Raw genomic sequence first — 17210 nt, forward strand, 5'->3', positions numbered from 1 at the left:
GATATCAGGAACGGTTTCATGTATGAAGTAGTTCTTAGGCTGGATCTTGAAAGAAGAGAGAGTTTCTAAGGTCTAGAGATGAGGAGAGAGCAGTCTAGCCCTAAGGAACGGCCAGTGTAAAGGTACAGGTTTGGGTAATAAAGTGCCACATATGAGGAAAAGAGAGAAAAAGGCAAGTTTGGCTGGATATGAGTGCAACTGTGAGAATAATGCCCTGTGAGGCTGGAAAGAGTTTCACACCTGTGATGTGCTAAACAAAGGAATTTATAATTTATTCTAGAGGCATTAGGTAATCAAGGGAGTTGAAGGAGCAGAGTCTTATATTTTATTAGAGGAAATCAATAGGTACTCTCATGTTTATACCCCCCAAAATAGAGAAAGCTCAAATGATTGTAGCTATTTTTCTAATAATGGAAAATGGGAAAGATTTTTCAGACCTTCCATCAGAGCAAATGAGCAAGAATTAAATGATCAATAACAGAAAGAGGGTACTATGTTATAAAAATAACATTATCATGATCACCTCTTGATGGCTTCACTTCTGATTGGGGAAATATCCTAAATTAAGCTAGAAGGTAATGATTCTCAGTTACCCGATTCGCCAAATCATTCTTGTCCTTAAAATCAGCCCACTCGATGCTCCACTGGCTCAGTTGCTAGACTAAACTCTCACGCTCTCAGTCTGACATAGCTGCCAACTCCTGACTATGCAGTGGGGGCTGTCTCTAAACTCATCCTGCTTACCAAGGAGGAGAAGAGGTGAGTGTGGAAGCCTCCAGCATGATGTGGATGATTTTTACACAGGACAGGAAGGGCCACGTGGTAGAACAACCAACACTCTTGAAACCAAAAATCTACCTGTGGGCCAACGTTTCTATGTAGTACTCATTAGTTAAATTGAGTAAGCTAAGAGTGGCCAAGTGAGAAGTGTGCTATTAGAGACTGACATTTGCCAGGAAATTCCAATTTGTTTGTTGTATTACAGTCCACCCCTTATACTCCCATTGAGTTCCCATTCCCACTAAATACTGAGACTAAACAACTCCAGAGACTAGTCTACCTCAGAATTGACTCTTACTGGGAGAGAGTCTTAGAATTATGGTCCTAGAGTTATAACTGGTACTAACAATCTGCATTTCCAACCACAGTCACTAGTCCTTAAAGTAGCCTAAAAAAGGATTAAGTTCCTCCTGTTAAAAAAATAATCAGAACTGTGATTTCATTGGTTTAGGGAACTCTGGGTTAAGAAACTCTTTATATTAATGCAAAGTAGGTACTTTTTTTTTATCTGTAAGAAAGAACTACTTTTTGTTTTATTATAATGGAAAGAATATTTACTTCATTCAGAGGACTAGTACTGCTACTTAATACTATGGAAATTATGTGACAGTCTGTGTTTTCATTGGTTTAGGGAACTGGGAGTTGGAGTAGATTTCTTCTAAGGTCTTTTCCATCTGCAAAATCCTAGGAAGCTCTGCTGGTCCACAAACTATCCAAGTGCAATTTCTCTTTAGAAAGAAACAAAGTTTACTGGTTCTTTCGCCTTGCAAATATCTGTCACAGCTTTTGGACCTTTCACTGCTTTGGTCACCTTCCTCTGAATATGCTAGATTAGGGGCTTTTAAGGAATTTCCCCACTAAGAATTTCCTAAACCAATGAAACCACAGATCTTGAAGAACTTTCTAGGGGTCTTAGAGAGTTAAGTGACTTACTCAGGATCACAGAACCAGCACTTATGTGTTAGATGTGGGACTTGACCCTATGACTGATCTCAAACTAGCTCTCTATTATTAAAACTTCCTTCTGAAACTTGTATTAATAAAAAATGCTTACTAAGTGCTTTCAGACAGTATATTTTGCACTCGAGATACAAAGAATAAGTAAAAACTGTCCCTGCCCTTAAAAATCTAATAGAAAGAAATCAGAAAAGTGGAGGAGCAGAGAGGAGATAAGAGCTTTCTACTCTACTCAAAGTATATATATATATATATATATATATATATATATATATATATATATATATATATATATATATATATTAGTGCATTCTACATAATTCTATATGTATCAAACATAAAAGGATATTAAATATACTAAAATGCTAAATAAAATATGCTAATAAATATGTTAAATAAAATATAATAAAATACGCTAAATAAAATTACTAAAAAAATATAATAAAGGAAGTCTGAGAAAATTACTGAATAGTCATCATAAATTTGTAGAGTTGGGAGGGACCTAACCAGTTATTTAGTTTACCCCCTTTGAACCAAAGTTTGAAGACTGTCACAATCCTTTTGTTTACAAGAAGCATTATTTTTATGATATGGTACCTTCCAATGCTGGAAGTCTTTAACTGTAAGAAAGAACTACTTTTTGTTTTATTATAATGGAAAGAATATTTACTTCAGTTAGAGGACTAGTACTGATACTTAATACTATGGAAATTATGTGAGTCTGTGTTTTCATTGGTTTAGGGAGCTGGGAGTTGGAGTAGGTTTCTTTTAAGGTCCTTTGAAGCTCTGCTGGTCCACAAACCGTCCAAGTGCAATTTCTCTTTAGAAAGAAACAAAGTTTACTGGTTCTTTCACCTTGCAAATACCTGTCACAGATTTCAGACCTTTCACTTCTTTGGTGACCTTCCCCTGAACATGCTACATTAGGGATTTTTAACTGAGTCCAGATCTCTAAGAGACTCATAAATAAACCACAGAGTAAAATTAGATGGGGAAAAGAATTTCATCTTTATTTTCACTAACCTCTAATTTAAATGTATTTCCATCACTGGTGAATATAGGCCACCAATGTTGTTTGGTGGAGGAATCAATAAACTCCATCAGACTGCCAAAGAATAGCTTAAGAACTCCTGTTTGACACCAATAGATTTCATCTATGTAGGTTCTCCATCCACTCATGAAGATAACAAACCTTCTACCCCTTAGTAGGTCATTTTCATCAGTTGCCACAGCTGAAAAATATCATCACCCAATAGCCAGTCTTCTGAGAATCTTCACATTTTGTGCTTAGGTTGGTATTCAGAGAATAGACATACAATTCATTTATAATCTCAGGCTTTGAGATTTTCCAGCTCTGTATAACCAAAGAGAACTTTGACTTTGCTAGCCCAAGTTTCAAGGATGCAGGGTAGCTTCTGGGCTTTAGTGTAAAAGATTCTCAATATTCCTCTGAAAATACCATGCCTCTGATTGAACCCAGGTTTGCTGTTGACTTAGATCTCAAGATAGTTTACAAGGGCCAATATCACCTGTAATAGAACTTTTTTTTTCATTCTGATAAGCCAAAGATAAAGAAATAGCTTACCATGCTCTGCTATTTTATGAGAAGCTGATGGTCCTGCGCTGAAAAGCTGTGCTTGTATCTGATTTGGGGAATTAAATGAAGAATGTTTACTCAGATTCTGAGGATGAGTCTGACTCCTGGAGGGCTTCAAGGGCTGTTCTTTCTTTATTTCATTCTTGTTCATGTTCATACCTGAAACATCCAAATGGAAAACATGAGTAACAAGAAGTATAAATAGGAAAAAAAAAACAATTACTTTTTTAAAAATTGCTATTAGTATCTTTTAAAAAGGTAGTTATGTTGTGTATTAGCCAGAGAGTATTAGCTTAGAATTGGGAATGGCAAGCTAACGCAGAAGGATTTTCTGTTTTCAAATGTTGCCTTTACAGTGAATATAAAAGTAAGGGCCAGTCATTTAATTATTAGTGACCCAGAAAGCTCTCTAAAAGTCCAAGTTTCAGAATAGACAGTGATTTGCATTACTCAAGAGAATTTCTAGATCGGATATTTTCTATGTAATAAAATCACAGCAATATTGACCAACCCACTCCCACCAAACAAACAAATAAACAAACAAACAAAAAAAAAAACCCAACAACAACTAATCAGACTTGAATTAAATGAAACACATTTGTTCCAGACTTCATTCAGAGACATCTTTCTGGTTATATTAATACTTACCATGTGAGATCCCAGCCACTTCACACATTAATCCAATGACTTCATGAATGGCTCTTAAAGAGTCAAAAATTGGTGGCTTTCTCTCTCCACACTTAACTAGAGGGATCTTTTATTTAAAAATATTTTTTTTTTTATTTTCAGTGTCAAATTGTCTTTCTCTTTCTATCTGCCTCCCCAGTGAAGTAGCAAAAATACAATATCAATTATATATATGAAATCATACAAAACTTATTTACTTTTGAGTCTATCAGTATCTATATAGAGGTAGATATTTAATATCACTAGACTTTTGGAATTGTGGATCACTGTACTTATGGGAGAAATAGTGTACAGGCAAAAAGATGGAGTTGGTTCTTTGGGTGGGAATGAAAGATAGGAGGTAATTCAGGTTGGAAAACAGGGAATTCACTAAATTAAAAAAAAAACAAATGAACAATTATTTAATTCTTGGACAGAGTTTTCTTTAATTACCCCCACACACACTTTTTTTTAGTTTTCCAAGAGTTACTGCATCTTTCACAGTTGATTATTTTCATAATATTGTTACTATGTAGAGTGTTTTTCTATTCCTACTCACTTCCTTTATTATATATTATATATTGTACCTTATTCAGCCACTGGCCAATTGATGGGCTTCCCCTCAGTTTCCAAATCTTTACAGCCACCAGAGGAGTTGCAATAAATAGCTTTTGTACACATGGGTCTTTTTCCCTTTTTCTTTGATCTCCTTTGGATATAAAACTAGTAGTGGCATTGCAGGGTTAAAGGATATTCCTAGCTTTATAACCCTTTGGGCACAGTTCCAAATCATTCCCTAGAATGTTTAGACTAGTTCACAATTCCAGTAAAAGTGCATTACTCTACTTGTTTTCCCACATCCTCTACAGCATCTGTCATTTTCCTTTTCTGGCATCTTGGCCCATCTGATGGGTGTGAGCTGATATCTCAGAGTTGTTTTAATTTTCCTTTCTCTAATTATTAATTAAGACTGTTGGGTTTTTTCCCCTGACTGTTGACATTTTTGATTTCCTCCTCTAAAAACTGTCTAGGCTGGTCTTTGGAAAATGAAAATAAAGCCCATCATGGGGTTTCTATTCAAAGTCTTTCCAGATGCATATGACTTTGAAGAGCCTTCACTTGACTGACATAGATGTTCCAGTCCTTCCTATCAGCATAACATTTTGGAATAGGACATTAGTGGAGGTATTAAATAAAAAGAAATATAGATTTTAGAGTGAATTCTCTAGTTTATTTGGTTCTCTTAAAGTTAATGTTTCTTTTTATTTAAAAGGCTAGCAAATAAGTATAGCAAATTAAAAATTTTAGATAGTTGGTCCTGTTTCAGGAATGGGGACTGCCATATTTCTGATTTTGTTAATCAATTTACAAGCATTTATTAATTACCCTCTATTTTATATACCCTGTAAAAAGGGTTAGGGATACAAAGCATCAAATAAAACAATCTGTGCCCTAAAAGAGCTTAAATTCTATTAACGGAAACCACTTGTACATATATAGGTAAGTAGGAAACCTGAAAAACAGATGTAAGGTAATTTCAGCAAAGAGAGGAGGTACTAGGAATATTCTTGAAGCAACAGGGGAGGGGGCAGGGCGAAGAAATAAAGAAAGACCCAATATATGCATGGCAAACTGAGTTGAGCTTTGAAGGAAGATAAGCATTTTTGAAGATACAACCTTATGCTCAAACCAGGGAGAAATAGCCAGTGTGAAGACAGAGAAATGAGAGATGGACCTCTGGTGGGAGTGAAGGATAGAGAGTGAATCATTTTATGTAACAGGAAACTCGCTGTATTAAAAGCAGACTATTTCATTCTATGACAGTTTTCTCTGGCTCCTTCATTTCCTGTTCTTTATCCTTTCCCCCATTTATCTCACTAATAACTCCTATATATCCTTTTCTCACCATCCACAAAGATGCCAACCCAATCTGGGCCCTCAACAGTTCTCACTCATGCCACTGTAATGGTTTTTTACTTGTTCCTGCTGAAGCCATTTCCCTTACAATTCATCCTCCGTACAATGCCTTGGTGACCTTCCTAAAATGAATGTCTGCCCATGTCTCTTAAATAAAATATAAGCTTCTTAGTCTTGCCTTTGAAGCCTTTTATTGTATTTGTTTAAAACAAATAAACCCTCATCTTCCATCTCAGAATTGATATAAGGTATTAATTTTGAGGCAGAAGAGTAGTAATGGTGAGGCAACAGGGGTAAAGGGACTTGTCGAGGGTCACATGTCTAGGAAATGTCTGGGGTCAAATTTGAATCCAGGACCTCCCATATCCAGATTTGGCTCTTTATCCACTTAGTCACTAGGTACCCCTTATTATGTCTTTATAGACATTTCATATTATTCTATTCTATTTTCTTGCTGATATAGTCTACTTAGACCTCTGTATCTCTTCATTGATTGTCCCCTGTCTCTATCTCCATTTCTTAGTGTCCCTAGATTCTAGCAAGGTTCAGCTCAAATGCTAGCCCAATTTAAAAGTATTTCATGGCCCTTTAAGTCTTTAATTCTCTCTCCTATTTGCAAAGATAATGCATTGATTTCTGTTTTACATGATTTCTTTGGGACAATGCAAATTTTAATGACAGGGAATGTTATAACCACTGACTATCATAGTGCTTTGCAAATAGTGGGCATTTAATAGTTGATAATTATATTATTAGAAAGATTTTCTTTAAGTGAAAATAGTATGAAGAATATTCTCTTGATTGGTTCAAATGCTCCTCGCTAATATCATATAGAATCATAACCTCCTTTCTGTGACCTGGATTCACCCAAGTTGGATGCTGGAATCTAGGTTTGAAGACTATCTCAGATACTTACTAGACATTTGACATTGAGCTTCTTTTCAACCTCTGTGCTAAAATTCAATCATCTGTAAAATTAGAAGATAGAAACTTAACAACCCCCGAGATTCCTTCAAGTCTAAAATTATGATCCTTAAACTTGTATAAAATTCTAAATACATCAACCTCATGTGTTCTTCTCCCAAGGCTAAATACTTTAAATGGCTTTAATAAATCCTCTTTTGAGATGGTCCTGAGTCTTCTCATCAAGTTCTTTCATTCCTGTTCATACACAAAGGAGTCAATTTAGCTTTAAGAGATTAACTCTGAGCAAAGGAAATCTTAAAGAGAACACTTATTTTATGGTACAGTGCCCACAGAATTACATATCTGAATTTATCTTCAAAGATATGAGAGAATCTAGATAGTGAAACCTGAAAACAGAATATAATTTTTAGCTTAAGGAATTGACCATTTTTTTTTACTTTAGAGAAAGTATATTTGTGCATATAGATTTGGGATTTCATTAGTGTGGGGCAACCTCAATAGAAAAACATTCTTCATCAATCATAATATCTACAATCTAGAGTCTGAAGGGACCTCAGGGGATCTCTGGTTCAACTCTCAGATTTTGCAGATGGCTTAACTGAGGCACAGAAATGTTTAATGGTTTCTCTAAGGTTATACATATTTTGGGGGTCATTAGAGAGATCTGAGAGCAGGACCTTTAACTCCAGACCCAGAATGAAGATGGGGCTATTTGGTAACTTTTCCATCATTTGAAGACTTTGAACTTCCAGGAGGAAGCTAAGATTTCAATTATTTGAACATGGCCATATGAATCAAGGTCTTCCTTACTCCAAGGCCAGATCTCTAGCCATTAAGCCATTGCTATTTCAAAGCTTCATTAATCTTATATAAACCAAGTTCACTGGTGGGTTTATAGTCTTCTTGCAACCTGAAATCCTGAAGATTCTGGAAATAAGCACATGTACTTGTGCACCTACACATATAAATAAAAAGAGAGATAATGTGATAAGGGGAGAAATAATCATCTTTTCTGCTAAATAGAAATATCCTTGGAACCACAACACGGGAATTCTCAAGAAATAAACTAAAACAAGTAGTACTTTTAAAGAATATATATTACACAGAAGGGAGAGAGAAAACATGGATTACAAAATGTCAGAAAATATTTATAGAAAATTGTATTGAATTATAATCTAAAAAATAAAAATGATTAAGAAAAAACTATATAAAATTAGAAAACAAGTTAAATAAATCAAAAACTCTGTATAATAGAAATTTTGTGATCTCCCACTTCTGTGTATGTCTAAATTCTAGAAGAAAGAGGCATGGTGGGTGTAAGCATTCTGAAACATTACTGATGATAACTTATACAGGAGAAATAGCATAAAAGATATTATCAGGAGTATACATGATTAAAAACAGGAAGGTTTGACTTCCGGTCAAGATGGCGGCTTAGAGAAATCTAAAGTTCAGATCTCCAGAAACCCTTCCTTACTGATCTCAAATTGTATGCTCTTAGGGCACAGAAATTCAAAATGAACAACAGTATAGGTCCCAGGAATCCTCCTCCTGGACCTGGATCAAAAGGTACAGCCCCCCAAAAGCCAGAACCCGAGATCACTCAGATCTAAGGGGTAGACAGAAGGAAGTTCCCAGCACCCATCCCCCCCAACCCAGAGTGCTGAGTCTGAGGCAGCAGCAGGAACCTCAGAGCCTGCAAAAGGACCTTAGGGCCGGCTATTCTGAAGGCCGCATCCTGAAAACATCCTGACTCAGTCACTGGGACACCCAACACAGACAGCAGGGAAACAGAGAGAGATGGGGGTGGGGAACCTGTAGCCCCCCGGCTGGATCCTTCCATCCGAGACTCATGAAAGGTCCCTGCTTCAGGGCATACTCAGTCCAACCCAGCTGAAGTTAATCCTATCAGGAGCACTGGGAGCTCCAGGAAGCGGCAGCCCCTCCCCGCTCAGAGTGCAGGCTCTTCTGGCCAGCTTCTGGCCCACAAAGGCACTGAGATACCTTGTGGAGAGTGCCAAGCCAGTGTCAGAGCGTGGAAGTAAGGCAACAGAGAAGCATCAGGAGGGAACTGAGGAGGGCAGTAACACCGAAACACCAGCAATTCCTGGCTTCCCCAGGAAGACAGAACAACAACTGCATAAAATGGACAATTTGCCTGGGGCTAAAGCCTCGGAACACCAGACAGAAATAAGAAAAGCTAGTCCTCCCAACTCAGATAGAGATGAAAAACAGCACAGAAAAGCCTCAAAATGCCAAGAAAAGCAAGAAGAAGGGGGTGACTTTGGACACATTTTATGGAGCAAAAATACAAAATACAGAGGAGATAGAAGAGGAAACACAAACAAATGCTCCAAAACCTTCCAAAGGAAATGGAAACTCTCCACAAACCCATGAAGAACTTGAATATGAAAAGATAAAAAAGATGGAAGCCTTCTAGGAGGAAAAGTGGGAAATAATGCAAAAGAAATTCACACATCTACAAAACCAGTTTGACCAAACTGAAAAGGAAAACCAGGCTTTAAAGGTCAGAATTAGCAACTGGAAGACAACAAACATGTAAAAGAGCAAGAATTAACAAAGCAAAGTCAAAAGACCAAGAAATTAGAAGAGAACATAAAATATCTCACTGTCAGGGTCATAGACTTGGAAAGTGGAGGGAGAAGAGACAATTTAAGAATAATTGGACTACCAGAAAAGCCAGAAATAAACAGCAAACTTGACATCATAATACAAGATATAATCAAAGAAAATTACCCAGAGGTCCTAGAACAAGGGGGCAATACAGTCACTGAAAGAGCTCACAGAACACCCTCTACACTAAATCCCCAAAAGACAACTCCCAGGAATATAATTGCCAAATTCCAAAGGTTTCAAGCAAAAGAAAAAATCTTACAAGAAGTCAGAAAAAGACAATTTAGATATAAAGGAATGCCAATCAGAGTCACACAAGACCTTGCAAGTACCACTCTGAATGACCGTAAGGCATGGAACATGATTTTCAGAAAGGCAAGAGAGCTGTGTCTTCAACCAAGAATCAGCTACCCATCAAAACTGACTATATACTTCCAAAAGAAAGTATGTGAATTAAACAAAATAGAAGATTTCCAAGTTTTTGCAAAGAAAAGACCAGAGCACTGTGGAAAGTTCGATATAAAAAAATAAAGAGCATGGAATACCTGAAAAGGTAAATATGAAGGAAAGGGAAAAGGAGAAAAATGTCATCTTTTTCTTTTACTCAAACTCTCTTCTATAAAGACTACATTTATATCAATCTATGTATATTAACATATGGGGAAAACATAATGTGTAAATAGGGGGGAAAGAAAAACCAAATAGAATAATCTTTCTCACACAAGGATTCACATTGGAAGGGGAGGGGAAGAAAACTCCTATAAGAAGGAGAGGAAGAGAGTTTTTAGTTAAACCTTACTCTCAGAGAAATCAACTCTGAGAGGGAAGAACATCCAGATTCATTGGGATCTTGAATTCTATCTTACCCAACAAGGGTAGGGAGAAGGGAAAACCAAGGAGGGCAGGGGGGAGGGAACACAAAAAAGGGAGAGAAGAAGAGGGGGAAGGCGGAGGGAATGAAAAGAGAGGGCCTAGAAAGGGAAACATATCAAGGGAAGGGACAAGGGGGACTGATTTAAAGTAAATCACTGGATTAAAAGGTAGAGCTGAAGAAGGAAGGTTAGAATTAGGGAAGGATATCAAAATGCCAGGGAGTCCATAAGTGACAATCATAACATTGAACGTGAATGGGATGAACTTACCCATAAAATTTAGACAATTAGCAGAATAGATTAGAATCCAAAACCCTACCATATGATGTCTTCAAGAAACACACATGAGGTGGGTTGATACCCACAAGGTCAGAATTAAAGGATGGAGTAAGACCTTCTGGGCCTCAACTGACAGAAAGAAGACACGAGTGGCAATCATGATATCTGATAAAGCCAAAGCAAAAATAGACCTGATTAAAAGGGATAAGGAAGGTAATTATATTTTGTTAAAAGGGACTTTAGATAATGAGGAAATATCACTAATCAACATGTTATGCACCAAATAATATAGCACCCAAATTTCTAATGTAGAAACTAGGAGAATTGAAGGAAGAAATAGATACTAAAACCATATTAGTGGGAGACTTGAACCAACCACTATCAAATTTAGATAAATCAAATAAAAAAATAAATAAGAAAGAGGTAAAAGAGGTGAATAAAATTTTAGAAAAATTAGAATTAATAGACATATGGAGAAAAATAAATAGGGACAAAAAGGAATACAACTTCTCAGCACCACATGGCACATTCACAAAGATTGACCATACACTAGGTCACAGAAACATGGCATACAAATGCAGAAAAGCAGAAATAATAAATGCAGCCTTTTCAGATCACAAGGCAATAAAAATAATGATCAGTAATGGTACATGGAAAACCAAATAAAAATTAATTGGAAATTAAATAACATGATACTCCAAAATCATTTAGTAAGAGAAGAAATCATAGAAACAATTAATAATTTCATTGAGGAAAATGACAATGGCATGACATCCTTTCAAACCTTTTGGAATGCAGCCAAAGCAGTAATCAGAGACAAATTCATATCCCTGAGTGCATATATTAACAAACTAGGGAGAGCAGAGAACAATGAATTGGAAATACAAATTAAAAAACTCGAAAGCGACCAAATTAAAAACCCCCAGAAGAAAACCAAACTAGAGATCCTAAAAATTAAGGGAGAAATTAATAAAATTGAAAGTGGTAGAACTATTGATTTAATAAATAAGACTAGAAGCTGGTACTTTGAAAAAACAAAATAGACAAAGTACTGGTCAATCTAATTAAAAAAAGGAAAGAAGAAAAGCAAATTAACAGCATCAAAGATGAAAAGGGGGACATCACCTCAGATGAAGAGGAAATTAAGGCAATCATTAAAAATTACTTTGCCCAATTATATGGCAATAAATACACCAATCTAGGTGGCATGGATGAATACATACAAAAATACAAACTGCCTAGACTAACAGAAGAAGAAATAGAATTCTTAAAAAATCCCATATCAGAAAATAAAATCCAACAGGCCATCAAAGAACTCCCTAAGAAAAAATCCTCAGGGCCTGAGGGATTCGCAAGTAAATTCTATCAAACATTCAGAGAACAGTTAATCCCAATACTATACAAACTATTTGACATAATAAGCAAATAGGGAGTTCTACCAAACTCCTTTTATGACACAAACATGGTACTAATTCCAAAACCAGGCAGGTCAAAAACAAAGAAGGAAAATTATAGACCAATCTCCATGATGAATATAGATGCAAAAATCTTAAATAGGATATGAGCAAAAAGATTCCAGCAAGTGATCAGAAGGATCATCCACCATGATCAAGTAGGATTTATACCACGGCTGCAGGGCTGGTTCAATATTAGGAAAATCATCCACATAATCGACCATATCTACAAGCAAACCAACAAAAATCACATGATTATTTCAATAGACGCAGAAAAAGCCTTTGATAAAATACAAAACCCATTCCTATTGAAAACACTAGAAAGCATAGGAATAGGAGGGTCGTTCCTAAAAATAATAAACAGTATATATCTAAAACCAACAACGAATTTCATCTGCAATGGGGATAAACTAAATCCATTCCCATTAAGATCAGGAGTGAAACAAGGATGCCCATTATCACCTCTACTATTTGACATTGTACTAGAAACACTAGCAGTAGCAATTAGAGAAGAAAAAGAAATTGAAGGCATCAAAATAGGCAAGGAGGAGACCAAGTTATCGCTCTTTGCAGATGACATGATGGTCTACTTAAAGAATCCTAGAGATTCAACCAAAAAGCTAATTGATATAATCAACAACTTTAGCAAAGTTGCAGGATACAAAATAAACCCGCATAAGTCATCAGCATTTCTATACATCTTCAACACAGCTCAGCAGCAAAAACTAGAAAGAGAAATCCCATTCAAAATCACCTTAGACAAAGTAAAATACCTAGGAATGTATCTCCTGAGACAAACACAAGGAACTATATGAACACAACTACAAAACACTCTCCACACAACTAAAACTAGACTTGAGCAATTGGAAAAACATTCACTGCTCATGGGTAAGACGAGCCAATATAGTAAAAATGACCATCCTACCCAAACTCATCTATCTATTTAGTGCCATACCCATGGAACTTCCAAAAATTTTCTTTACTGATTTAGAAAAAAAAACATAACAAAGTTCATTTGGAAGAACAAAAGATCAAGGATATCCAGGGAAATAATGAAAAAAAAATACAGAGGAATGGGGTCTTGCAGTCCCAGATCTCAGACTATATTATAAAGCAGCAGTCATCAAAACAATTTGGTACTGGTTAAGAGACAGAAAGGAGCATCAGTGGAATAGACTTGGGGCAAGTGACCTCAGCAAGACAGTATATGACAAACCCAAATATCCCAGCTTTTGGGACAAAAATCCACTATTTCATAAAAACTGCTGGGAAAATCGGAGGACAGTGTGGGAAAGATTAGGTTTGGATTAACACCTCACACCCTACACCAAGATAAATTCAAAATGGGTGAATGACTTGAACATAAAGAAGGAAACTAAAAGAAAATTAGGTTAACACAGAATAGCATACATGTCACACCTTTGGGAAGGGAAAAACTTCAAAAGCAAGCAAGACTTAGAAAGAGTTACAAAATGCAAAATAAATAATCTGGAATACATCAAATTAAAAAGTTTTTGCACAAACAAAACCAATGTAACCAAAATCAGAAGGGTAGCAACAAATTGGGAAACAATCTTCATAAAAACCTCTGACAAAGGTTTAATTACTCAAATTTACAAAGAACTAAATCAATTGCACAAAAAAATCAAGCCATTCTCCAATTGATAATTGGGCAAGGGACATGAACAGGCAGTTCTCAGCCAAAGAAATCAAAACTATTAATAAGCACATGAAAAAGTGTTCTACATCTCTTATAATCAGAGAGATGCAAATCAAAACAACTCTGAGGTATCACCTCACACCTAGCAGATTGGCTAACATGACAGCTATGGAAAGTAATGAATGCTGGAGGGGATGTGGCAAAGTGGGGACACTAATTTGTTGCTGGTGGAGTTGTGAATTGATCCAGCCATTTTGGAGGGCAATTTGGAACTATGCCCAAAGGGTGCTAAAAGACTGTATGCCCTTTGATGCAGCCATACCACTACTAGGTTTGTACCCCAAAGAGATAATAAGGAAAAAGACTTGTACAAGAATATTCATAGCTGCACTCTTTGTGGTTGCCCAAAAATGGAAAACGAGGGGATGCCCTTCAATTAGGGAATGGCTGAACAAATTGTGGTATATGTTGGTGATGGAATAGTATTGTGCTAAAAGGAATAATAAAGTGGAGGAGTTCCATGGAGACTGGAACAACCTCCAGGAATTGATGCAGTGAAAGGAGCAGAATCAGGAAAACATTGTACACAGAGACTGATACATTGTGGTACAATCAAAGGTAATGGACTTCTCCATTAGTGGCAATGCAATGTCCCTGAACAATCTGAAGGGATCTAAAAAATACTATCCACAAGCAGAGGATAAACTGCGGGAGTAAAAGCACCGATGAAAAACAACTGCTTGACTATAGGGGTGGAGGGGATATGACTGAGGACTCTAAATGAACACTCTAATGCAAATACCAATAACAGGGAAATGGGTTTGAGTCAAGAACACATGTGATAACCAGTGGAATTGTGCATCGGCTATGGGAGAGGGAAATGTGGTGGGAGGGGGAGCAGGGAGGAAAATAAAATGATCTTTGTTTCCAGTGAATAATGTTAGGAAATGACCAAATAAAATAATGTTTAAAATTTTTAAAAAAGAGTCATCTTAGATTTAATATCCTCATATTGAGAATGCATCCCTAATAATTCTTTTGTTCTTTTGTTCAATTTTCTTTAATTTACTTTACTGAAAAAGCACTGCCTGCAAATATTAAATATTCAATGCATTGCTCTACCCTATTCAAGAAAAGCTCTTCCATTAGTAGAATATATATCTCCCTTTGTGATCACTCAGATAACAAGACTTCTATATGTTTTAGTTGGTAACTCTAGTTTTTAGAAGCAGACCAGAGAAAACTTCAATGATTACAATGATGACATCCATCTTGCATTCAGTGATCAATCACTCAGCAAACATGTAAGTATTAAATGCCCAGAGGCACACCTAATTATATAGCAAAGGATAAAAATGAGCACCCTTGAAATCAAGGATCAGGCAAACTGAGGTCTGAGATGGTAGGAATCATAGAGCTCACCTAATGCAATGCCAAAATATTTCTCACAGTTACAGTTACTTAGATATTTTGTGGTTTCCCACTTCTGTGTATGTTATGCCTAAATTATAGAAGAAAGAGACATGGTGGGTATAAGCATTCTGAAACATTACTGATCAATCCTTGGATAGGAGAAACATCATAAAAGACATTATCAAAAGCATACAGGATTAAAAAGAGGCAGGTTTACAGTGTGAGGATGTACAATACTACATATTTATATCCCCTATAATAATGGAGAATTGACTGTCACAAAGCAGTCTATTATACTACTGGTACAACAGTCTTATGGGGGTGCCTAGGACATGTAGAAATGAAATGACTTGCCCAGGTCACATTATATAGTCCCTAATGAAGCACATTTTATTGTTTATTTTTTTAATTTTTTTTTGAGGATTGGGGAACATTTATTGTAGAATGTGGAACCTTATTTTTTATTTTTTTGAGAAATTTTATTTAATTTATTTAAAATTTATTTAATTGAGTGTCATTGATCAAGACCTATTTCCTCATTATTGATAATTGCACTAGGGTAGTTTAGCATCTACATCCTCAATCATATCCCCAATCAACCCATGTGATCAAGCAGTTGTTTTTCTTCTGTTTCTACTCCCACAGTTCTTCCTCTGAATGTGGAGGTGAGTGCTCTCTCTCTCATGAGTCTCTCAGAATTGTCCTGGATTACTGCATTGCTGTAAAACACATTTTAGAAGCAAGATGATCCAAGTTTTAGTAATTCAATTGCCAGGTCTTTAAGTACTATTCCAAGCTATAGCTCATCTATGATAGAATTATAAACTATTCACAGATAAATTTTATTCCTTAATATATTCCTTAATACTTTCTATATTTCTTGAGTCAGGAAGTTGCCTCTAGCATTTATCCATATAGTTGAAAGTCCCAGTCACTACTATACTCTGCTTTTTGGTTTGCTTCTTCAGTATTTTATTAGTAGTGTATTAGAAGGGTATAGAAACAACGGTATTGTGACAATTGAGGCAATAGTCATGACTAAAAAGAATAAAAGGGCTTTTCTTCAGGAAGTTACACTGAGCTAGAACTTGTAGATGATGAATTCAGTAGATGAATAAAGTAGGAAGAACATTATGGGAATAGAGGATGTGATCAAATACCTAGATGGGAAAGGATGTTAGATTCTACTTTACTTGTCCACAGTCATTAGTGTTGGGCATTTAAACCCAGTTGCTCTGACTCCAAACTCAGGATCTTTGCTTCCAAGTATGAGTAAAGTCATGGAAGATGAATGGTGTTGGGCATAAATGGGGTCTTGAGATTAGTCCATTGTGCTTGGCATGTAAATGAAAATGGAGGAAGATAATCTGAAATTAGCCTTAAAAATTTTAGGAGGTGTCAGAAAGTAGAGTTTTTAATGCTGGGCAAAGGAATTTTCACTAGCATTTCTTCAGAATATAGAAGGCTATCACATGTTCACATAAATCAATACTTAAGTCTATGTAATAATCATCTTTTATGTGACTGAGTGATCTTTGTTGAACATCTGAACACATAAGAGAAAGCCTAATCTTTTGTATATTTAATGCACTTCTCTCTCCAAAGCTACTTTTCATATGCATCCGAATGATTCGATGAGTAATTCTTTAACTGTCTTTAGGAACAAGTTATTCAATATGAATTCAGGAAAACCAAGTTCAAACCCTATATTAAATATATAACTGTGAGAACCTAGAAAGGTCACTTACTCTTCTGCCTCAGTTTCCCCACTTGTAACAAAAGGAATAATAATAGCATCTATCTCACAGTGTTGTTGTGACTTTCAAATTAGGTAACACCAAGTACTTTGCAAACCCTAAAATATAAATGGTAGTTATTATTATTATTATTACTATTGCTTTAAAACCACCTTTCTCCATGAAAACTTCCTTGATTTCATCTAGCCATGAAAGTGTGAGCCTTGTTCTGAAACTCACATAAACATCCATTAGGGAGGCATAAAGTACAGCACCTCATCTTATAGGCTAAAAGCACAATTTGTTGTGCATAACAAG

General features: G+C 36.0%; 1 protein-coding gene across 6 annotated transcripts in view; it reads right to left on the reverse strand.

Moving 5' to 3' along the window:
• ANO3 (anoctamin 3) overlaps positions 1-17210 on the reverse strand; it is a 616473-nt gene that overhangs the window by 229506 nt on the left and 369757 nt on the right. For all 6 annotated transcript variants that reach the window (XM_007497186.3, XM_007497185.3, XM_056802002.1 and 3 more), the window contains one exon: positions 3323-3493. In XM_007497186.3, coding sequence (XP_007497248.1) covers positions 3323-3493 — 171 coding nt within the window. The remainder of the gene's footprint in view (positions 1-3322; positions 3494-17210) is intronic.

This window comes from Monodelphis domestica, chromosome 6, assembly GCF_027887165.1.
Source record: "Monodelphis domestica isolate mMonDom1 chromosome 6, mMonDom1.pri, whole genome shotgun sequence".
NCBI lineage: Eukaryota > Metazoa > Chordata > Mammalia > Didelphimorphia > Didelphidae > Monodelphis > Monodelphis domestica.